The 25,676-nt window shown below is 37.1% G+C and overlaps 1 protein-coding gene across 1 annotated transcript in view; it reads right to left on the reverse strand.

Moving 5' to 3' along the window:
* Nucleotides 1-25,676, reverse strand: part of CFAP47 (cilia and flagella associated protein 47) — a 330,871-nt gene that overhangs the window by 91,034 nt on the left and 214,161 nt on the right. The window contains exons 49-51 of the mRNA XM_054695900.1: nucleotides 25,047-25,093; nucleotides 16,666-16,777; nucleotides 1,163-1,297 (exon numbers count right to left, since the gene is read on the reverse strand). Coding sequence (XP_054551875.1) covers nucleotides 1,163-1,297; nucleotides 16,666-16,777; nucleotides 25,047-25,093 — 294 coding nt within the window. The remainder of the gene's footprint in view (nucleotides 1-1,162; nucleotides 1,298-16,665; nucleotides 16,778-25,046; nucleotides 25,094-25,676) is intronic.

Consider the following 25,676-nt stretch of genomic DNA (forward strand, 5'->3'; position numbering starts at 1 on the left):
GCTCTTCCCTTTTTCAAACAATTTTGACTATTGCCTAAGTATTACTCTTTCATGCATCTATTCTGTGATGGTTTATAATATGTGTCAGCTTGGCTGGACTATGATATCCAGTTGTTTGATTAAAAAACTGCTGGTGTGAAGATATTTTTAAATGTGAATAACATTTACATCACTATATCAGGAGTAAAGTCGACTATCCTTCATCATGTAGGTGTACCTCCTAATCAGTTGAAGATGCTAACAGAAAAGACAGATTATCTGAAGAAGAAGAAGTCCCTAGTCAAAACTAAAACTCAACCCCTTCCAGAACTTGCAGCTTACTTGGTCTGCCCTGGGAAAACTAGACTCAAGACTGCAAGAGCAACTCTTACCAAACTTTCTGCCCTTCTCACTTGCCCTACATATTGTGCTCTTGCTAGTTTCCAAATAATAACAATGTTAGCCAAGTCCTTAATCTCTCTCTTACCCACCCCCACTACATATTTATTAATATGTAATATGAAACATATGTGTTTCTCTAAAGAAGTATAATACAATTCATTCAATAAAGATTTGCTTTGGCGTACTTCTTTGTCTCCACAACTTCACTCCTGTCAACCCACCACACTCTTGTCTAATGCCATCTAATGTTCCTGCTACTCACCCATAAAAGAACTCATTTACCCATTCTTCAAGAAACCTGCCCTATTTAATTCAACTTTCATGACATTTTCCTTTGGATCTTAAACATAAGATATTTAAATAACATTAAAATAAAATTTTATAACACAGGAAGGAAAAACAATAGCATTTTCTTTAGCATATGAGGAAGACTGCTATCATGTAGACTGAAGTAAGAAAAGCATACCATATTGTTCAAATAATACATTAATATTTTATCAGAAATCTACCATATTTTTTTGTTTAATAAAAAATGTATTTTTTTTTTACTTATCAAACTGGTAGCATTTAGGCTAAAGTATTATGATCTATTAATGTTAACAGCAGCACAAATCCAGTAGTAAATTACATAAAATTAATACAAAATACTACAATAAAATTCTTCCCAATATATGCAACATATTTGTATGTATATTGTATTGTAAAATATATGTTCACTTAAAATTGAATAATAAAAGTTTATGAAAACTGATTGTGAAATACTTCATAATAATAAATTTACCTGAGTCATCCTCATCAAAATTGTGGGATAGTTCTGATTCTGACTGCTGAAGGCTGGGTTCTCGATATAGACCTTGATCTAAATCTTCCTCAGATTGATCAATTCGTCTGGTTTCAACGGAAAATGAAATTGTACCTACAACACATAACATATCAGATTAACTAGGGACTAGATAAAACTTATTTGGTCTTCAATGCTTGTTCTTACTAAGTCATTTTTTTTAAAGATTTATTTATTTATACAAGCACCGGGTACAGTCAGAAGCTCTGGAGGGTGAGAGAATTCACCAGAGCCAGAGTAGGGAGCAGAACAGGCAGAAGGACTGAAGTACACTGCTGAGGGGAGCAGCAGATGCAACAGGAGAGGTCTGCGCGCCATGTGGGACACTAGGCCTGCGGCCGGGGATTGAACCGGTGCTGCAGATGCTGTAGAGTCTGCAGAGGCTGCAGGCAGCTTCGCAGCCGAACGCTCAATCGCTGCGCCACTGGGGAGGCCTCTACTAAGGCATTTTTAACATGCCATGTGTTACCTCATTAAAATTTTTATTTTGTCTTATATAAGATCCTAAGTATGAACTCTAAACATTTATTATGTAAGCCATTAAATATGCTCCAAAAAGTTAATACCAAAAAATGGCACTATCTGGAATCTCTGTTATACTAAAATTGACTTATGAAACACACATGCTCAACCAATATTTCAAAGAAGAGATCACAGGGAAATTAGGGAATAAATTGAGACAACTGAAAAGGAAAATACATCATAGAAAACATATGGCACGCAGTGAGAGCAGTGCTAGGAGGAGAATTTTTGCAACAACTCCATACATATAAAAAAAAAAAGCAATTTGGGCCTTCTGGTGGTGCAAGGGGTTAAGCACCGCACTATGAAGCAATCTGCAGCCTCTGCAGCAAGAGTTCGATCCCTGGCTGGCCAGGGAGCTACCCACATGGCGAGGCAGACCTCTCCTGACTTGCCCGCTGCTCCCCTCAGCAGTGTATTTCAGTCAGTCTGCCTGTTCTGTTCCCCACTCTGTCTCTGGTGAATCCTCTCATCCCCCCCCCACCCCGCATCTCTGGCCTGTACCCCAGCTCTTGCATGCATAAATAAATTTTTAAAAATTAAAAAAAAAAAAACAAAACAATTTCAAGTCAACAACCTAAGTGTACACTGCAAGGGACTAGAAAAAGAAAAGTGACCTAGCCCAAAAACAGTAGAATAATGAAGAGAATAATAAAGGTTAGCATGAAGACAAATGAAATGAACAGAAAAGCAATAGAGAAAAAAACAAAACACAAAGGTTGACTCATGAAAAGATCAACGTAATTGGCAGATTTTTAGCTAGACTAAGGAAAAAAGGAGAGAAGAGTTAAATCAGGAATAAAGTGTGGATAATGTGATTGCTTGCGCCAAAAGTATTATAAGAGAATCCTATGAATAGTTAAACTGGATAACTTGGGTGAAGTGGACAATTTCCTAGAAATACAATAACTACTAAAATTGAAACACATGAATAGATATCTGTTTATACCAAAAAAAAAATAGTAATAGATTGAATCAATCTCCCTACAAAGAAAAGCCCAGTATCAGATGACTTCACTAGTAAGCTACACCAAATATTTAAATATGAAGCAACATCATTTTTTCTCAAACACTTCTAAAATATTTAAGAGGAGGGAAATGTTCCTAACTTATTCTGGGTAACCAGCATTGATCTGATATAAAACAGATGAAGATGAAAACTAAAATCCAATATCCCTTATGAACATCAATGCAAAAATTCTCAACAAATTTTTAACAAACAAAATTCAGTAGCATATTAAAAGTATTATATACATCACGAACATATGGGATTCATTTCAGGAATGAATGGATGAATGGAAAGAGAAAGGTAGGTCAACACACAAAAATCTTTCAATTTACAGATTGTAGAAAACACATAATCATCTCAATAGAAGGATCAAATGTATTGGACAAAATTCAACCAACTTTCATGGAAAAAACATTCAATAAATGAAGACTTGAGGAGAACTACCTAAAAATTATGATGACTATATATAGGAAAAACCCACAGCTAACATATATATTCAATGGTTAAAAACTAAACATGCTTCCTCTAATACAAGGGCAAAAGATAAGGTGGTGTGTTTTTGCCACTTTTATTTAATACACTATTGGAATTTCCAGCCAGGGCAGTTATGCAACACAAACAAATAGTAGTAGATGCAAAAAAAAAAAACTGGAAAGAAATAAAATTATCTCTGTTTATAGATGACATAATTTTACAAGTGGAAAGTTAGAATGATTACACACACTTTCCCTCTCTCTCTCAAACACACACGCATAGTAGACCTAATAAAAACACTTAGCAAATATGCAGGGTAAAAAATCAACACACAAAATCAGTTCAATATATACACACTAGCAATGAACAATTTGAAAAGGAAATTAAGAAAACAATTCAGTTAGATAAAACCATTATCTGGATAAACCTATATATGTTAACAATATATGTGCACTGAATAGCAAGGAAGCCTAATCAATATTTCAAATACTATGAAATATTCTCAAGAATTAAGAGTACACATCCTCCATTCTTTTCTGTTTCAGTCTATTACTATACTGAGCATATTATTTTTTTCTTCAGCTTACCCATTTAAATGTTATTGCATTTTTATTATTCCTCAACAAAAATAAATTGAACAATCATCTGTAAAACAGTTCAAAATCCCTTTTTGAGTATAGCTGGGACATCTATTATATACTAGAATGAGAAATTAAGTATTCTAGTGGCTGATCAATGAAACTTTAAAATAAGTATTTATTTCAAAAATAGAAATGGGTGACGAGAACTATAGAAGCAATTACAGGCCTATCTAGCACCTTATCTTTTAATTGAAAGAATACTTTTAAAGAATGCACCTTAGTTAAGAATTATGCCACTAATTTAAACGCAATTTTTTTTCCTCAGTGAAAAACCTTTCCCTTGGCAATGTAATTATAATTTTATTTCTAAACAATTACATTTTCAAATTGCATCTTTATTTTGGGTTACTAATTAGCTACCATAGAAGAGGCAAGCAGTCTAATGCTTATAAACTTATTATAAAGAATTCCATTAGATGCAGCAATCTCACCATCAGCAACGAACCATCAAACCAAATATAATAAATAATGATTGAGAGGAATATGATTCAAAAAATATTTTTTTCCCATAATATGTCCTTGTGACTACTTTTTTCTCCCTATTTTCCTCTGTTCTAGCTAGGGCCAACCAAATAAAAGGGGGGTTAAAACAAAGTTTGACTGTGGTACTTAAGTTTATTAAAAATAAGAAAATTATTAGACTACTTTGTGGAAAATATTACAAGAGCAACTCTCTAAGATACAGCATCCTGTAGCTAATGGAAATTTTCAACTTGTATGAAGAGGTGCTATGAAAAAATCTAACAGAAATAGTAATTACAATTATTATATTTTTAATAGCACAAGCTTTTTAGTTTAACAAATAGTTTTTTTCTCTGCTAAACATTCTAAGTGGCTTACTTTTCAAATGTAAATAAAATCAGGCTCAACTGTAAAGACGGAGCAATGTAATTTTATATTAACGGTTTCTTCTCAAGATAGTAAAAAACATTCACTGAGTGTTTACTCTGTGTTATGTATATAGTAAATGCTTCCCATTTGGTAACTATTTATCCCCTTTAACAAACGTCAGATTTATTCATTGGACCTAAGTTAATGCTAAGCAACCTAGCACATGAAGGTTGGGTAACTTCCTGCAGGTCACACAGGTATAAGTAAGTCATCTACACTTAGCTGACATGGAATATGGGGAAGGACACATTAAGCCGTGTCTAAATATCACCACAGAATAGGCTTTTAAGTGGAAAATTAACAAAATCATTCACATACTTACAAAACATTTATTTTGACAGAAAGTGGTAGGCTCATTGATTACCTAAACAATTTCATCCCTTAGAAAACATCCCAAAACAAGTTTCCATGCCAACAGTTAAACCTGGCAAGGTCTGAGAACTCTCTGCACTTCACACCCATCCTGTTCCCTCCATTGGCTTCATGCTTCATCACTACCTATTGCTAATGAGGAATGCTGCAAAGGAAAATCTCTGTATGGCTGAATGTTTAACAACGTGTAAATTTCTTGGAGGTACATTAATTCTATCAAGAAGTTTTTTCCTTAAGTATTTATTCCATGCACATTATATTGCACATAACACTCTTTAACACTCTTTTGCTAGTCGGCTATCATACTACCCTACAAAGTCTGAGTAGCAAGAACAAAAATGAGTCTAAGGAATCATTTACTAATCCTCCTCCTACCTTCTTAAAATTTATTTCTAACTCATTTTCTTTTATTTTTCCCTTTTAGTAGGGGATCAAAGGGCAAGGCAAAAAAAAAAATATGTGGCTGAAGTTGATACAGAGCAGAGATAAAGAAACTCAATGCTTTGGCCATTTGGCCACATCTGTCCTTACTCTGTGTATAATACAGCACTTGTCTCCTATTAGTTTTAAGTTAATTTTTATGATGAAACATGTAATAGTTTAACACCCAATTGTACTCCAATTTTTTGGTTTTATTTTTTGGTTAAAAATAAAATACCTCTTGTTTTGGTTAAAAATAAAATACATCTCGTTCTTTCTATGACATATTTTTGACATGGGAATAACAGAAGACACCACACACAACCCAAATGGATTATTAAAATTGATGTGATTTAGATTTTTGCTTAAGAATGGTTGATGCTGTTTTAATTTTATTTTTTTTTATTTTTTTTAAGATTTATTTATTTATATTTATACAAGCACTGGGTACAGTCAGAAGCACGGGAGGGTGAGAGAATTCACCAGAGCCAGAGCAGGGAGCAGAGCAGGCAGAAGGACCGAAGTACACTGCTGAGGGGAGCAGCGGGCGGCAGGAGAGGTCTGCGCGCCATGTGGGACCCTCCTCCAGTGGCCAGGGAGCAGCCGGGGGCCGAACCGGCGCGGCAGAGGCCGCCGGCAGCTTTGCAATCCAGCGCTCAACCGCTGTGCCACCGGGGAGGCCCGATGCTGTTTTAATTTTATACTTCTATTACTTGGGCAGAATGTTAAAGCATTAATGGCATAAATTGCTAATAAAACTGCATGTTTCTCCCTGATACATATAAAAAAGGGATAAATTATATTTTATCAATATTAAAAACTACCATAATTAATTCACAAATCATCAGATTGCAGAGTGTAAACATACACAATTTTTAAATTCTCAATTATACTCAGTAAAACTGGAAAAAAGAAAATTAAAGAAAAGGCACAATTAGAAGAAAAGTTATGAAAATATGTATTTGGAAAAGGACACGAATCTAGGCTATATCTAAAAAAAATCTCTCAAACTTCAACAATGAAAAAACAAGCCAAAGGGAGGGGATGTATGTAAAATATTTTAAAGAACATTTCAATACAAACACAAATGACAGACAAGCAGATATTCAACATCACCATTTATTACTGAATTAAAACCATACTGTAATAGCACTACACACAAATCAAAATGGATAAAGCTAAAATGACTAACCCTACTAAGTATGGTCATGGATGTCAAAGAACTTTCATACTTTGCTTGTAGAAACAGAAAAGTATCTCTCTTTGAGAAGCTGTCTGGCATTTTCTTTAAAAATTATAAACTCAACCTCCATATTATCCAGCCATCTCACACATAGGGATTAACCCAAGAGGAATTAAAGTATATACCCATACAAAAATTTATACATAATGATGATACCAGGTTTATTTGAAACTACCAAATAATGGGGGAAAAAAGTGTTCATCAAGGTAAATAGGGGTATATCCCTACCATGGAATACTACCCAGCAATAAAATGAATAAACTATTGATATATGCACCATGTGGATGGATCTCAAAATAATTATATTACACAAAAGAAAACAGCCATAAAAGAACACAGAGTGCATGATTCCATTCATATACAATGCTATACAATGTATATAGTGCCAGAAAACAGATAAATGATTGCCCAGGGCAAGGAAAGGCATGTAGTAAAAGGATTAAAAACGGACACAAGGAAACCTTTTGGGGTGCGATAAATTCATTGTCTGAATCGTGTCAATGGTTTATTGTGTCAATGGTTTTGTAATAGGATCTCCTCCATTTTGCGACAACAAAAAACTTCCCCAACTTCACTTGTCAGATGGGAATGTTGCAGTCCAGAGGTCTTGCTACCTAAATTATCACTTCAAAAGACAAGGAAACAGGACTGTTGAACATGGCCTAAGTGACAGCCACCCAGAAAATAAGGGAGCCACAATCCGGACTCTAAACTGGAGTGCCACACCAATTCTTCTATCATCATTTTATTTCTAGCTACTCCTTTTCCCTCCTCCACCAATACATCCCTTGAAAAATTCTAGCAGAATAACTCCTAATAGTTATCTACTTATTGCTGCACAAGGAGAACATGCCTTTATCTAGAGGAAGAATGCTGTCATCATGTGAACCAGGGTGGGTAGGTAATATACAACATAAGAAAACTAAGCATGAGCTAATGGGGAGAGAGAAAGTCTATCTCCTGGAAAGTGGGGGTCTACAATGGGGATCTCCCATGGGTACTGTCTTTCCTGGGGCTCTTAACCACTATATTTCTCACTCTCCTCTTTCAAACTTGCATACTCAATTTCATTGCTAAATTTTTCTTCTCTCATTTATAGAGACTGTTAAACTCCAATTATTCTTCCAAGAGGGACAACAGCCTGCCCAAACACCCCACCTCCTGGACTTTGCCTGAACCATCTTCCAGAACCAACAGCAAGGATCAACCACCAGCCATTCAAGGGCAAGTATTAGAAAGAACATATCCCAGGCCCCTTAGAAAGGGACAGTACTGGGCCTCCCTGGTGGTACAAGGGGTTAAGCACTGCACTATGAAGCAATCTACAGCCTCTGCAGCACGAGTTCGATCCCCGGCCAGCCAGGGAACAACCCACACGGCGCAGCAGACCTCTCCTGTCTCACCCACTGCTCTCCTCAGCAGTGTTAAAAAAAAAAAATAACAAAAATAATTTAAAAAAAAGAAAAAACACTCTGCTGGGAAAGACAAACACCTCGACTCCTGTCCCTAGACAGCTCTCCTGGAGGAGCTGGAGGAGAAGACGGGGTGCTTAACATGGTCACTCAACTAGCTATGGAAGATCTGCAGGCAGAGCAAGGAACGGGAGGTGGGAGTAGGGAAAGTTAACAATCATTTTTGCAAAACAACTTACCTCCAAAGGCAGAAATTCCACCAAGAACAATGAGAAACTCCACTTAAAAAACATATAAAAAATACCCCTTGCTCTGTCAAAATGCAGATCTTGCCCCACGACTGCCTGCCTGTGTCTACACAGGCATCTTTTCCCTAATGAACCTGCTCTTTTTAAATGCAACTATTGCCCACCTGTGTCTATACAGGCAGCTCTTTTCCCCCTTTTTCTTAATAAACTTGTTGTATGCTGCTCAAAAAGGAATCTAGTAAGAACCCAAGAACCCCACTCAGCGAGTCTCAATATCTGAACCCCATTACTATCACATACAATAACGCTTCATTACTAACACACCTAAAAAAAAAGCAGTATATTTCAGTCATTCCTCCTGTTCTGTTCCCCACTCTGTCTCTGGTGAATCCTCCCACATACACCCCACTGCACCTCTGGCCTGTATCCCAGTTCTTGTATGCATAAATAAATAAATCTTAAAAAAAAAAGGGGGACTATACTACATTCCATCCCAGCCTGAAGCACTTACAGAAGATGAATCTCCCCACTTCAAGTCCCCAAATGATTTGGGGCTAGATTTGGTGAGAGGGGATTGATTGAAGCTTAGAACAGAAAATATGAGGTGGACATTTCACATGACCACAACACAGAGGTGGGGCTAGAAATGATTAACATAGTCATTAAACTGACTATTGAAGTTTTGCAAGTCCAAGAACTGGAGGTGGAGGGTAGAGAGGACAGAACAAAAACAACTCAACCCTAAAATGAGAAATCCCACAAAGTACTAAGTTCCCCCAAAGGATAGTATATAAAGACACTGCTTGTTTGGGCAAAGGGCAGCCTCTGTCCTCTTGTGTCTATGCAAGTATCCCTTTTTCTTAATAAACTTGCTGTGCTCCAGTTAAGGTGATTTTGTTGAATTCATTCTCAAAGGGATTCAAAGAATCCTCTACTTGTACCACATCATGGGACAAGTTTCATGGTATAAACATCTCAAAACTCTTCAAGTTGTATACTTTAAATATGTACAGTTTATTGTATGCCAACAATAACACAGGAAAGCTATTTAAAATATACAATGCACATTTCAGACATTTTACCTACCACTGTTCAGCAGAATTTAAAGATTGACACCGAAAATCAGAAGTACTATACAAACAGGATATATAAGCAGAGTTCAGTCTCCTATGTATGGGTAACTTCCAGCACTAGCAATACCATGTGCAACGTAATTAATGCATGAAAATTAAAGAAGCCACATATTTTAGATACCCCAGAAGACGTTTATCAATGTATCTATCTATGTATGAATCTATCTACATATCTATGATTCTATCCCTCAAAGATTTTAACCAGAATATCTTGAGTGGAATCATCAGCCACAAAAGCATTGTTCCAAAATCAACCTAAATTCATATTCCGTAGGGAGTCTACCCTTGTACTCCCAGGGAAAACAGCACCTCTAACACATAATCAACAATTACAAGTTAGTGTTGTGCCAATTAAATGTGGGCAAACACCGTAATTGCTAGAGTGTCTTCCTTCAGCTTGACAAAGTCTGTGTAGTTTTCAACAGTAAAATATTTTTCTCTAGGATTGTAAATCTTCCTCATTTTCATATTTTACTGCACACTCCAATTATTGCACTACTAAGTAATTTAAAAAGCCAATGCTGGTCTGGCAAACAAAGGATAGATCCCCTAGCATAAAGGTAGAAAACAGCTTATGCCATCACCTATTAATCTATTTACATGAATGAATGTGTTGGCAGTCAATCATCTGAGTAGGGCTTGCGACTAACATAAATATTTATTTTGATTTGGGGGTCAGAGGGAGGAAGAAAATATCTAGTGCTCATAAGCCCATCGGGGAAATAGCATATAGGTGGCTAATGTCAGAAACATCATAGGACAGGCTTCCTGGGAAAGCAGAGATGGTAAACAGAGAGAGCAGAGCCCAAAGGACCATGATAGAATCCAAGTAAAACCAATTTATTCTCTCTGCAGTGCCTCTGGGCCCTGTTTTGGCAAACCCTTTCTTTCACCTAAAGAGCATGAAAATGCTTTATAGCAACAAATGTTTATTTTGAAAGACCAGTGGCATCTGACTGGTTTTTATGCCTGTACAACTACACAGCAGTTCACAGTGGTGATGGGAATGTCAACAGGATCCAGATTCAGTTTTGGATAGCACCCTCCCTGGCATTGCCATTGAGACAAAGTAGGACAGAGTAGGGTGGGGGGCAAAAGAAGGCTCAAATCCCCCCATAAATCCTTGCCATGTTAGGGAATTTTCAAAACCGGGAGTCAGTATATCATACAAGAGTGATGTTAACTGGGCACCTGTTAGGTGAGCAATATTTATTCATTGCCACAGAATGTTCATTTTTGCCCAAAGGACACAGAAACACTAATTCAAAAGGGCACCTGCACCCCTATGTTTAGAGCAGCACTATTTGCAATAGCCAAGCTATGGAAACAACCCAAATGCCCAAAAATAGATGACTGGATCAAGAAGATGTGGTACATATACACAATGGAATATTATTCAGTGTTCAAAAAAGATAAACTCATGCCATTTGCAGCAACATGGAGCTGGAAGTGATCATGCTCAGCGAAATAAGTCAGAAAGAAAAAGAAAAATATCAGATGGTCCCACTCATAGCAGGAATTTAGAAAACCCACTTAAGGCTCATAACCACCCAGAAAGGTTAAACACTATATTTTACATGTCAGAAACCTGACATTCAATGATGATATATAAGACCAAGGTCACACAAACAGAGAATGGCATAATTGGAGGTTGAAGTCCTGTTTGACTTCTGAATGTTACTTTGCAACACAGTAACAGTATAAAATAGGAAAGAGTACAGTAAAAGATGTGTAATTTTGTCATCATAATGCGGTACTTAGCATGAGTATACTGCCAAAGCTTCAAATGAGAAATGCAAATTTAAATATCACTATTTTTGCTGAGAATCACATTCCGAAAAGACATGACAAGTAGTGCTGCTCATGACATACAAATTTAGAAATCAAATTGTGAAATGAATTTGTGTTTAAAGATGGTAAACGGAATTGCGTATCTTGGTGACTAGTGTGTCATTTCATGGAGTAGCAGGATGCCAACTATAAAAACTATTTCTATCTTATTTAAACATAGGCCCAAGTTAAGAAATTGATTGTGCACACATAAAACATTTTGTTTGAATATAAAGCAGTTTATTGAAGAGAAATTTTAGTTTCTACCAAAGCTGAATGAAAGCTTGTTTGCAATTGTTTGGATGAGGCTATCTTGTGCCAATGTCATAACAGATTTCATTCCAGTGTGCTAACTTCTGAATTGCAAATTTGTAGAAATGACTCTTAGCTACAATTGTGTTGAACTGAGTGAATACAACTACTTTTCAGCTAGTAAAAAAGCACTTTTTGTTGCTACTGAAAAAATACAAGGTATTGTTGGCTCTGTCAAAATTAATCATTGTTACCTGCTTTATGGAGTTACAAGCTTATCAAGGGTCATGAATAAAAAGAGAGAATTTCAGACAACTCTATCATGATTGTTCAGGGTAGACACTAAATTTTCTAATATGGCTGGAAATTAATATTACTGTGGGATAAAAAGAGTACCTTGGAGACTGCATTCACCTGTGTCCATATATTGCTCTGTAACCTCCAAAGATTTATTACTGTAAGGAAATGCTCCATGAAAATATCCTTTTTCAAATTAATTTGTTTTTTAGATATAATTGGCACATAACACTATTATTTCTGGGTATAAAAGTATTCTTGCATAATGTTTGCAGATCATTTTAGAGAAATAGGTCATATTTAACATTTTAAATTATTCCAGCTGATTTTTGTTTATACATTTAAATGACTCAAGCTTCAATACACGAGTCTTCACTTTCTGAATGGTACTTACATTAACTCTGTGGACAATGGTAAGATATTCAGCTATGGAGTTTTCCCTTCCTCCCCTCACACCCTCCTTTTTCTTTGGTTACAAATAAATGTCATGAATGATTGTAAGAATTTCTAAAGACTTTTTTCTTGGAAATGAAAATATGCCACTCACAAGTAGAAATTCATAAGGGTTAATTATTAAGTCCAATACTTTGGTTAATAAAATCAATTGCACTAGTTAACAAAGAATTGAAAGTCAAAAAATATATTTAGGGATTGTGATTTCTATGATAGGTTGGAAAAGAAGTTCTGAGAATCCTCTCCCCATTGGAAACTAAGTTAAATACATATACAAGCTAAGAGAGCATGCATCCACTGTAGAGAGTTGTCACTGGAGATGACATTTATTCTGGGATGCAGGCAACACTGTAGTGGTCTGGAGTCTTGGCTTTTGGTCTATAATTAGGACTCAGGGAACACTATTGCCAACAAAAGAGCTCACACCTGCATGCTCTGAGGCCTTGATTTCATATTATATTTTTTGGATCACCAAACCGCAAGTAAATTACATAGCTTCAAAGCACTAGATAGAGAAAGGTGGACCAAGAGGTAGTTCTACAAGTTTAGACAGTCATCTGTATTTCATTATTAAAATTTACTTTTTAAAGTTAAATTATGACCCTGATATTCACAAGTTGGAGGGGACAGTGAGCTGATCTGTGTGACATCTTCAAAAGGAACTCAGCACAACTATGCCAGAGACATATGTGTGCTATGCAGATTATTAGAGTAACTGAAGCAAATTATTTGAAAAAATAAAATCTAGATTATATCAAAATGTACAACCATAATTCTAATATGTACAAGTTCATTTTCTAAGTGCTTTATTAGAAATGAGTTACATTATGTTGTGAACATGCATGTTTGTAGCTACCTCTAAATCATATTTGTGAATATTATGTTATTCCAATTAAGCTAATTTAAAGATTATGATTACTGAAGTAAATTCTAACTGCTGAGGCCTAATCATCTTCACATAAATATTAGGCTGGTGCTAAAATAAAACTTCTACCTGAGACAAATAAAAATTTAGTTGCGTATTTGACTATACAAATAAGCAACACTCTATTGCTAAATACCTACAATTTGTTACATCCTAATACTGTAATAATAGACAACAATAATAGTCCTTTGCATTCTAATATTAATCCAGACCACAGAGGTCATTTTTCTTGTTGCTATTCAGGAAACAATGAAGCCATCATGCTTAAATGGATTTAGTAATTAAACGATTATTTCTACCTTCCTTCACACATGTGGCTTTTGTTTGCATGGTTTTGCCTGCCTGTTTCCCTTCAAGGTACCATGCTTTCATATCTAGGTTGACTAATTCAATATTTTTCCATTTCTCTGAAAATTATTGACATAAAAAGATAATTTGCAAATCAAATAGAATAGGGCATTCCCTCCCTAACTAGTAAATATATCTCTGTTAATGGTATCATCTTCCTTAGCATTGCTTACAGTATCAAAAGCAGTTTTAATTCCCTTTTCTCCCTTTTGTCTCCATATGCAATTTTCATAAATGCAGCTGTGTTGGGTATTATGCTGCATCAACCACATTCCTTTCAGGAATGAAGGACTACTTCCTATAGCTACTGGGAATGGTGCTGGAAGGTGATCATTAGATCAGTCCTCCTTAAGCATCGCCTTGTTTGAAAAAAATAATAACTTGTCCAAGGTCAAAACTTCTTCCACATGCAGCCCATTTTCAGAGCCTCCCTGGTGGCTAAGGGGTTAACCCTCAACACTATCTGAGCTCCATCTCCGGCCAAGGAGCTAACCCTCACATGATGCAGCAGACCAGTCCTGTCTTGCCTGCTGCTCCCCTTAGCTGTGTATTTCAGTAAATCCACCTGTTCTGCTTCCCACTCTGTCCCTGGTGAACCCTCACACTCCCTGAATCTCTGGCCTACACCCCAGTTCTTCTATGCATAAATAAAGAAATATTTTTTTAAAAAGTTCTCTCAGTCCCCCATTGTTCGGATGAATAGTTCCCTCTACCATGCCTCCTAGTGCCAAGCTTAAACTTTGTGTATATCAGAATGTACTTTGTATTGAGATGACTTATTAATATCTATTTCTACCACCAGTTATGAAATCCTAGGAGGCAGAAGTCAAATGATATTCATCTTTCTAGCTACTGGTAACATGTGAAATCATTAGTACCTATGTTCCAATTCTAACCAATCAGAAAGGACTCGGGATTAAAGCCCTGAAGCATATGATGCATCATGTGGTAACCCTTCAAGTTAGTGCTAATCATGAGAAAAAGCCAAAGGGCTGGGCCCCACTAGTGGCACAGGCAGTTGAGTGCAGCACTGTGAAGCTGTCCACATCATCTACAGTGCGGGTTCCATCCTGGCCAGCCAGGGAGAAATCCACATGGCGCGGCAGACCTCTCCTGTCTCGCCCTCTGCTCCCCTCAACAGTGTGTTTCAATCAGTCTGCCTTTCTGCTCCCACTGTGTCTCTGGTGAATTCTCTCACCCTCCCACGCATCTGGCCTATACCCTGGTTCTTGTATGCATGAATAAATAAATCTTTAAAAAAAAGAAAAAAGGGCCCTGTGTGGTTGGGCTGAGGTCACTGGTGGGTCAAGCTAGAGTGTCAAGGTTACACTACAGTGGAACTCAAACATTCGAGTATTTCTCAACATATAAATACAAGGATCAGCTGCAATATTTTAACAAATGGCCTCAGTGATTTAACATCCACTTCGATTCATAACTACAATCCTTATTAAAGTTTTCCAAATTATAAGCTTGCAGCAAATAATTGTTGTACAATTAAGAACAGAAAAAATGGACATAAAGTTATTCTAAAAGACCACTGACATATATGCACATTGGCAGACTTATTTAGTCAGCACCAATAGGAACATTCTCATATACCTATGAAAATTACGTAGTCTAGGGAGGGTCTCCCTGGTGGCGCAAGGGGTTAAAACACAACCAATGAAGCCATCCTCAACCTTTGCAGCACGAGTTTGATCCCTGGCCGGCCAGGAAGCAACCCACATGGCATAGCAGACCTCTCCTGTCTCACCTGCTGCTCCCCTCAGCAGTGTATTTCGTCAGTCTGCCTGTCCCGTTCCCCACTCTGTCTCTGGTGAATCCTCTCCCCCCCCAGCACTTCTGGCCTGTACCCCAGCTCTTGTAAGCATAAATAAATCTTCAAAAAAAAAAAAAAAGAAAGAAAATTATGTAGTCTAGCTCTTATGTCAGATTAAAAGTAATTATACAATTTAAATTATAATAGAAGTCTTCCGACAGAGCTATCAATAAAGATGACGTTAACCTCTTTTATAGCCTCAGCTTCCACAAATTGTAATGGCAACACTGATTCAACTTTAAGGAACTACCCTAGGAAAAGCAGTTATGATTTGCCATTATATCTCAAAATTATGAAGTCTGCAAAATATCTTCTATAACCAATAACATTTACCTAATTCATCCTTGCTTAACAAAAATACCCCGAGTAGTGCTTAACTTCCAAATTCTTTCTAAAGTTCTTCAAACCAATATGTTAAAAAGAGTTCATATCTGATTAGTGAAAACATGCATTGGAATTTTACAGTCTCACAACTGCTCTAAAATCAACAAAAATTGACTATACAAAAGAGAAGCATATTAAATCTGATTATTTAATTATTGTTAGGTTGATTTCCATAACTTCAAGATTCTGAATTATGGATGAGGAGCATTGTTTAAGATAGTCATAAACATTCCTAATTCAATAATGTCCCACAGTTTGAAGTTTCTCTTACCTTCCTTCTGATATGTAGCAGAACTCAATGTCTTACAGATAACAGAAGACTGAGATTTATTGTATTAACCAAAAGCATTACTGGCTATTATGAATGATTTGCTACCCTTTACAAAACATGAATTAAAATTCTAAGACTTTAGAGACTCCACCAGCTATGAGTATTGTTATTTGGTGATTAAAATGAAAATAGAAACTGTCTGGTTCATAAGTTGGTATAACTATTTCAAAGTAGTTGTCACAACTTTAAATTGTTATGCCTTTAATATTTCTACCTCTAGGATTGGCCAAGAGAATATAGCACTAGGATATAAATGGCCAAGAGTATATAGCACCAGGGAGAAAATGTATGCTCCAATTATTTGGAAAGATAATGACTAAAATGGAAATTAAATTTTCCTATGGGTCACTTATTAAAGGAGAAAAGGTGAATTACATTTTATATTTCTTCTCATCATATTTTCATCCAAGTAACATTTTATGAATGGGTTTGTTACCTGTAATTACACCACGTTTCCAAGGGCATATATGTAGAACATATGGTAGTACATTTTTAGCATCTACGGTGATGTGTGTATTTCCCCACACTATTGGGAGATCTGAAGATACCTAGAAAAGAGAATTCAAAAACAAGAATTATACAATGTCAAAATTCACATGAAATTAGTGTAACAATTTAAAGCATACAAAAACCCTGAAATTTCATTGATTCCATCAAAACGATTCACTTTTAAATAAAAAGCAATCTAGAAAAACGCTACATGCAACTGAAAAAAACCTGAAAATAAATCTATGAAAAAATTCAACAAAGGAAAGGATTCTTATAAAAAATGCCAACATATGTTGTCTATTGTTACTTGTAGCAATATCACTGATGCTTAGAAATCTGAATGCCTTTATATTTGAAGTATTAATAGTTATTTTTATTATTTTATCATCTGTACTTTTGGTGTCACATGTAAAAGATTATTAGCCCAAGGTTATAAAGATTTACTTCTATGTTTTCTTCTACTGTTTTTTTTTTTGTTTGTTTTAATTATTAAATTTTGACCTATGATCCATTTTGAGAACACTTTTTTACATGGTCTGTGTTAGGGGTCCAAATTTACTCTTTTGTATGTGACTATATAACTGTATAGTTGCATCAGCACCATTTTTTTAAAATATTTTTTTTTTATTCATTTATACAAGCACTGGGTACAGTCAGAAACGTGGGAGGGTGAGAGAATTCACCAGAGCCACAGCGGGGAGCAGAACAGGCAGACAGACAGAGGACACTGCTGAGGGGAGCAGCGGGAGAGACAGGAGAGGTCTGCGGTGCCATGTGGGACCCTCACCCTGTGGCTGGGGATCAAACCGGAGCTGCAGAGGCTGCGGGCAGCTTCGCAGCCCAGTGCTCAACTGCTGCACCACCGGGGAGGCCCATCAGCACCATTTTTTAAAAGACAATTCTGTCTCATTGAATTCTCTTGGTATCCCCATCAAAACTTGACTGATCACTATCATAAGGATGTATTTCTGGACACTCCTGTCTGTTTCATTCATGTACAAGTCTACCTATGTCAGTACCACCTTTTCTGTAATATCATAGCTTTGTAGTTAAGGGTACACAGTAAGTTTTAAGATCGGGAAGCATGAGGCATCCATTTGTTTTATTACATGAGATTGCTTTGGTTGCCCAGTGTCCCTGGCATTTCTATATGAATTTTAGGATTACCTGGTCAAATTCTGTCCAAAAAAAAAAATCAGTTGGGATTTTGACAGATATTATGTTGAAGCTGTACATCAATTTGGGTAAAATTGTCACTAAAACAATATTAAGTCTTCTGATCTATGGGCACAGAATGTCTATTTGGAATTTCTTTAATTTCCTTCAATAATATTTTGTAGTTGTCTGGGCCTCCCTGGTGGCGCAAGGGGTTAAGCACCGCACTATGAAGCAATGCGCAGCCTCTGCAGCAGGAGTTTGATCCCCAGCCAGCTAGGGAGCAACCCACATGGCGCAGCAGACTTCTCTTGAATTGCTTGCTGCTCCCCTTGGTCTATCTTTATCGGCCTGTACTGTTCCCCACTGTCTCTGGTGAATCCTCTTGCCCCCCGCATCTCTGGCCTGTACCCCAGCTCTTGTATGCATAAATAAATCTTTTAAAAATATTTTGTAGTTGTCAGTATATAAATCTTGCTTTTCTTTTGTCAAACTTATTCCAAAGCATTTTATTATTTTTGATGTTATGATTATTAATTTTAATTAGGATTGTTCATTGCTGGTATATAAACTGATTGATTTTAGTATATTAATCTTGTATCCTTTAAACCTTTTGAACTTCTCTCTTTTAATAATTTTTAGTAAATTCCTTAGAATTTTCTATTTATAAGATTGTATCTACAAATTGATTACATGATTTCTTCCTTATTAATCTGGATCTCTTTTATTTTTTTTCTTAAGTAATTACACTAGCTAGTATCTCCAGAACAATGCTGAATAGCTGTGGCCTACACTTGTTCCTGACCTTAGGAAAAACAATTTAATGTTCTACCATTTAAATATGATGTTAGTTATACGGTTTTCGTTGATGTCTTTAGTATGTGTCAAGCACACATGGAATATTCTCCAGGTTAACCCATGTCTTAGGATAAGACAATGGGCCAATAAATTTAAAAGGGTTAGATTCATATACAGTATGTTTTTTTTCTTAACAAAAAAGGAATCAAAAATCAAATAGGAAGAAATTTAGGAAATTCTTTAATATGTGGAATCAAAAAACAAAAAAAAAACACAGTCCTACATAACTACTTAAGTGAAAGTATGTATTTGATATTAGTACCTAGATTAGTACCTAGATGACTGTTCAAAGCTGGAAATTGCCAAGCATGATGTTGTATAGACATAAGAATGCTGTGGAAGATGGAAATTTTTTTTTTAATTTTAATTTTACAAGCACTGGGGTACAGGTCAGAGGTGCAGGAGGGTGAGAGAATTCACCAGACAGAGCAGGGAGCCGAACAGACAGAAGGACCAAAATAAACTGCTGAGGGGAGCAGCGTGTGAGCCAGGAGAGGTCTGCCTCGCCATGTGGGAATCTCCCTGGCCGGCCGGGAATCGAACCCATGCTGCAGATGCTATGGAAAGCTTCACAGCTCTGCGCCACCAGGGAGGCCTAGGAAGATGGATTTTTGAACAGAAATCACAAGGTTAGAGAAATAGAAGAACCAGATAAGTAATAATCAAGGAATCACAGGAAAATGGGAAGTATAGGAAATATTAAATAAAGGACAAAATGTTAAGAAGGCAGATCAACAGTGTTGAATACTTCAGGAGTGCTGAGATGGAGAACTTGGGAAAATACCTGATTTCTCTTGACTAAAAATTAAGGCTGATCTTTGTGGAACCAGTTTCAACAGAGTAGAGGAGCTATAAATGGACTGCCGTGAAACAAGAACTAATTCCACAAACATTGCTTTTTCAAGAAGTTTAGGAATCATGGAAAATAAAAAGTAGAAGGAGTAGTGTTAGTGAAAAGTTTTCTCTTGTCATGGAAAAATTTGAGAAAATTTATAGATTAAGGAAAATAATGAAGGAAGAGGGGGTTAAGAAGGGAAGGGAATGTAAATCAGTCTTGAATGCCTATGGGTCAACTTCATTGTACAGATGAAAGAATGAAGATGAAGAATCAAAGCATTTCAGCAGTCACTAAGCAAGTATATAATGAAGTCTAACACTACAAAGCAAAGATTTTTAGCCTAGTCCTTCTCCTTAGCAGCACCTCCATTGTTTCTCAATAGAATTTCCATTGAAATACAAGCAATAGGGCCTCCCCAGTGGCGCAGCAGTTGAGCGCTGGGTTGGGAAGCTGCCCGCAGCTTCTGCAGTGCCAGTTCGATCTGCGGCCATCCGGTGAGGGTCCCACATGGCGCGCAGACCTCTCCTGCCGCCCGCTGCTCCCCTCAGCAGTGTACTTCGGTCCTTCTGCCTGCTCTGCTCTCCCCTCTGGCTCTGGTGAATCCTCTCACCCTCCCGCGCTTCTGACTGTACCCAGTTCTTGTATAAACAAATAAATCTTAAAAAAAAATACAAGCAATAAAGTAAATTTGAATGGAAAGAAATGGCACATTGGTACACAGAGATTTAAATTATGGTAATTTAAAAATTAAGAAAGGTGATACTTTACTGATAATATCTCTAAGAATAAATGTTTCTTAGGTCTTAAATATATTTCTGTTCTTTTTTGTTGGCGCAATTTAAACACAGATATATGGAAATTAGGAAGATCTGGAAGATGTGAACAGCATTATTAATACTTTAATGAAACAATGGTCAATTAATTTTAACAGATAACATCTTTAATTACAGAAATAGCCTCACTGAAAAGTGTACTTTAAAAACAAAACCAGATTCTTCAGTTTTATTTGTGTATTTAAATGACAGAAATAGACTTCCATTATTGTTTGAGAATAATTTTGTTACTAATAGGATTTAACTTTTACATTTAATTGATATAGCTAACATAGCATCATTATAGGTACATTTTTTTAAATTAATTTATTTATACAAGCACTGTGTACAGTCAGAAGCACGGGAGGGTGAGAGAATTCACCAGAGCGGGGAACAGAACAGGCAGACTGATGAAATACACTGCTGAGGGGAGCAGCAGGCAAGACAGGAGTGGTCTGTTATGCCATGTGGGACCCTCGCTGGCGGCCAGGGATCGAACCGGCGCTGCAGAAGCTGCGGGCAGCTTCGCAGCCCAGTACTCAATCGCTGCGCCACCAGGGGAGGCCTTCATTCTGTAGAATAAAATTCCAAAAGCCTATAGACATCATCTCTGAAATTTTAACAAAATGAAATAAACTTTGTGATGAAATTATAGATTTTTCTATATCATATTTTCATTGAATTCTTAAGATGGGATTCCTTGCTCACCAATAAATTCTGGAAGGGGAGAGGAAGTGGTAAAAAAACATTTTTTCCCTTATTTATAACAAAGCCACATTAGTCATGACTTATCTCCTTTCTCACTTTCTTTCTCTCTCCCTCTTTTCCTTCCTCCCTCTCTTTTCTTTTAAATGTCACCCATTATGTTTTTATCTGTTCATTAGCAAATCTTCCTTGAACAACTATTTGTGCTGGATACCACAACTTATATGTATAAAAATGTGGCAAAGAGAAGCATGGTCCTTTATCACAGTTTATAATCTGGTGAAGAATAATAAGCAGATAATAGCAAAATGATGTAGTATGTATGATGTTGAGATGGAGGAAAAAATGGTAGAAGCACATGAAGGCATCTGATCTATGTATATGGGGATAGGGAAGGATTCTTGGCAAAGTGGCATCAAAGAATTCCCTAAAGAATGAAAAGGAGTTAGACAAGGAAAAAATGGAAGATACAAGGAAGAATGATTTAAAGCATATATAAAAATAAAAAAAGAAAAATCAAATCATTAAAAAATAAAAGGAAGATAGAGACTTGGGCAGATATTTCCAACAGCAGCAAAAGAAAATACTGTATACAAGGAATTGTTGGAGCCAGAGGTAGCAAGAGATGAAGCTGAGCAGAAAAGCAAGGACAGTGAGCTGCTGAAAGACAGTGAAGGCCATTTCAGGGGGTACAGACTTGATCCTGAAAATAAGAGGCAATACTGAAAGTCTGAAAAGAGGGGTGACAAGACAAGATTCTCACATATAACACCTCACTCTGTTTGCTATTCAGTAAGGAAAGAAGAAGAAAATCAAAGTAAATATTTTTCAGGATTATAAGAAAAAAGCAAATTCTGCGTGCAAATTCACAATTTTTCAAACTTTGGCAGCACCCCATTAACCCGAATTCAGGCAGCTCTGAGGGATAGGTACCTGAAGCATCTTTTCAGGATTCATGGGGCATACACCAATGTTTAGATCAATATGGGAGCAGGTATGGAAAAAATTCATTTTAGGATTAGCTTAAATCAAGTAAAGAGGGTCAAGGACATAACTCTATAGAAAATAAAATTGTAAATAATTATTCATTTCTTCACATTCCCATATTATTCACACTGGTAAATGAGAGGATGCATCTTGCCTTTTTTTATTATTTAAATAATAAATTTATTTTTATATTCCCCATACAATTGCAAACCCCCATTCTGACCCAAATCCCTCCCCTCCCGCCCCCACCCCCCAAAAAGTGTCTCTGGTTCATAGTTTTTTGTTGATTTTGATTTTCACTTTCTTATATTCATTTTCCTGGTCCCTTATTTAAGTCTTCTAGATTCCTGCTATTGTTATAGGACAGGGAGAGGGGCAGCCCAAACCCCGCAAACCTGCCTATTCTAAATGGGTTCTGCCATCCGCCGCATCAACACAAAACATAGGAGACTTTAATGAAAAGGAACTTTAATAAAACTAGGAAACAATACAGGTAAGGCAAAAAGTCTAGTTTCTAGTCTAGTTTCTAAATGAAGCATCCAGAGTTACCCGTCCTCGTGGGTAAAAGTCCATCCAAATGGGATTGGCCCAAACAAGGCCCCAAAGCCTGCCCCAAGTCTAAAGCATCTTCCAGTGGGGACCCACAGAAAAGGGTCACAAACAACTGGACAAGCCCGGAAGGAAAGAGCAAAATCAACATCAAGATAAAAGCTGCCATTGTCACCTCCCCACGGGTCTCACCACATCTGTGTCACCTAGTCCACGACCAAAAGACAAGCGCAGTTTCTTCACGTGTCTCTAGGCTCCATGTGCCTCCTCCAGGTCTCCTGGCTCCATCCTGCTTCCTTCCTCAGTCTCTTCTGCAGCTTCTCCTCTTCCTGCTCAGCTCCCCTTCCTTGGGTGGGGCAGGGAACCTGGAACCTCCCCTTTCCTGGGGACCACCCTGTTACACTATGAGAGACATCCGGTATTTTTCTTTTAGGCTTATTTCGCTGAGCATGATCCCTTCCAACCCATCCATGTTGCTGCAAATTGCATGTGTTATCTTTTTTGAATGCTGAGTAATATTCCATGGTATATATGTACCACATCTTCTTGATCCAGTCATCTATTTTTGGGCATTTGTGCCGCGGACCAGCACAGCAGTAGGCAGTAGACGATGAGGCCACCTCAGGGTTGAGAGAAGCGTGCAGGGTGGTCAGGGCGTCGGCGAAAGAAATGACAAACAGACACACTTCAAGAGTGAAAATCTGAGTGTAATTTTCTCTAAATTTGCGACCAGTATATATATGTTTTCCAAAAGCACAGGAATGAATATCAAGGAAATTAGCTTGCTCATGGGCTCAGTCTACCACTATCAGGGAGGTGATCTACATAACAAGCAATGACCATTATGAAGAAAGAAGGAAGTTTAGAAAGACAAATAAGGGATTAAAGTTTGTAGTTCTAGAAAGACAGGGAAAAGATTTTTAGCATTCTTGTAGTGGTTCTGTAGTGGTTCTTGGTGGTCTTTATCTTTTGATAAGCTTCTGCCTTTTCAGGGAACTTCCTTGCACTTCCTCTGCTTCAGGCTGTTCTCCCCCAGGAGCTGGTTGCCCAGCTGGATCTAGGGAACGTGGTGAAAGCCATTCCTAAAGATCACTGCGGGGGGGGGGGGGGGGGGGGGGGGGGGGGGAGGTGCAGCAGGTAGGGTTTTGCTGTTCTTCCCTGCGCTCTGGTTGCCCAGCCGGACCTAGGGCCGGTTAGCACTAAAGGTCACTGCAGGGGAAGGTGCAGCACATTTGGGCTGTTTCCAAAGCTTAGCTATTGTAAATAGTGCTGCTATAAACATAGGGGTGCAGGTGTTCTTTGGAATGGATGTTTCTGTGTCCTTTGGGTAAATACCTAGGAGTGGAATTGCTGGATCATATGGAAGCTCTATGTTTAGTAGGTCCAGAAATCTCCACACAGCTCTCCATAGTGGTTGGACCAGTTTGCACTCCCACCAACAGTGCAGAAGAGTTCCTTTTTCTCCACACCCTCGCCAACATTTGTTGTTGCTAGTTTTTTTAATATGTGCCATTCTCACTGGTGTAAGATGGTATCTCATGGTAGTTTTGATTTGCATTTCCCTGATGACAAGTGATGTTGAACATTTTTTTCATATGTCTGTTGGCCATTTATTTCCTCTTCAGAGAAGTTTTTTTTAGCTCTTCTGCCCATTTTTGACTGGATTATTTTCTTTGTTGTTGCTGAGTCTCATCAGCTCTTTGCAGATTTTACAGATAAACATTAACATTTTATTTAATTTTTTTTCTATTTTTTTAAATTGAGGTAACAATGGTTTACATTGCTGTCTGTGTTTTAGTGTCTCAAGTGTTGTTACCATACCACACCCACCACCAAAGTACCCATAATCCATGCCCATTCACATTAAAATTTTAAAAGTTGCTTCAAAAGCAGTTTAAAAATACCTTATATTATCATGTACAATTTCTTCATATGAAAATATGCAATACTCAAGTAGATTTTACTGTCATGATTATGGATTAATATTTACATATAAAATTAGTTTGATGCTAATGACATTATAATTGAAATTTAACAGCTACAGTGACATTACTTCACCTAGTTAAATGTTTTAAGAATTTCATATAATTCAATATATTTCTTCTGAAATTCTTTCCTTCTTTCTTTTTTTTTCTTTCTTTATAAGAACCAGGGTACAGGCCAGAGGTACAGAGGGGTGAGAGGACTCACCAGAGACAGAGCAGGGAACAGAACAGGCAGACTGACTGAAATACACTGCTGAGGGGAGCAGCGGGCGAGACAGGAGAGGTCTTCCGTGCCATGTGGGATTCTTGCTGGCTGGTGGGGATCGAACCTGTGCTGCAGAGGCTGCGGACAGCTTCACAGCGTTGTGCTCAACCACCTGTGCCAGCAGGGAGGCCCTGAAAACACTTTCATACTTAAAAAAAAAAAAGGAAAACCTTACTTGTAAGTTATCATTGTATTTGTGTAATTGGGCACCATTATGGTTTATTTGTTATAATCCCCACTTCACAACGCACAGTGATGTGTTCCAAGGCCACAGGTTTCCTTCCAATCCCTTTTACTTCAAAAGTATGTTTCAAACCATCTACTTCATTTGTAGAGAAAGCTTGCCCTGTGATAACCAGCCAAATTTCAGACCTATGGGAGTCACAGTTATATACCAAACAACTTTTACTGTCTTACTAATCTTCAGTTGATTAAGTGATCTTTCAAGCATCTGCTAAGCCATTGATTTTTCCAAATTTATGTATAAATACTTCAGCCTAAGAATAAATGATGAAATTTCCTGTGGAAAGTATTTCTCTTTATTTTCTCTAAAACACAGAGTTTAGATAGGCATTCTTACACGTAGTAATTGTATGCATGTTTTATATCCTTGTCAAGGAAATGTGTCTTATAAAGTGTTTCCTGAAGTACTACATTCCTTGTTGAATAAAACAAAAGGAGAAATGACTTTACTTGTTAAATGCACTATATAAAAATAATCTAGTTATAAGCATTGAAAGTAAATGGCATGTGGCTTTCAGAATATTTATCCCTCAATTAAAGTATTTATTTAAGTTTCAACAG

The sequence above is a fragment of the Talpa occidentalis genome, unplaced genomic scaffold (genome assembly GCF_014898055.3).
Source record: "Talpa occidentalis isolate TD23 unplaced genomic scaffold, MPIMG_talOcc4v2.1 talOcc4.15, whole genome shotgun sequence".
NCBI lineage: Eukaryota > Metazoa > Chordata > Mammalia > Eulipotyphla > Talpidae > Talpa > Talpa occidentalis.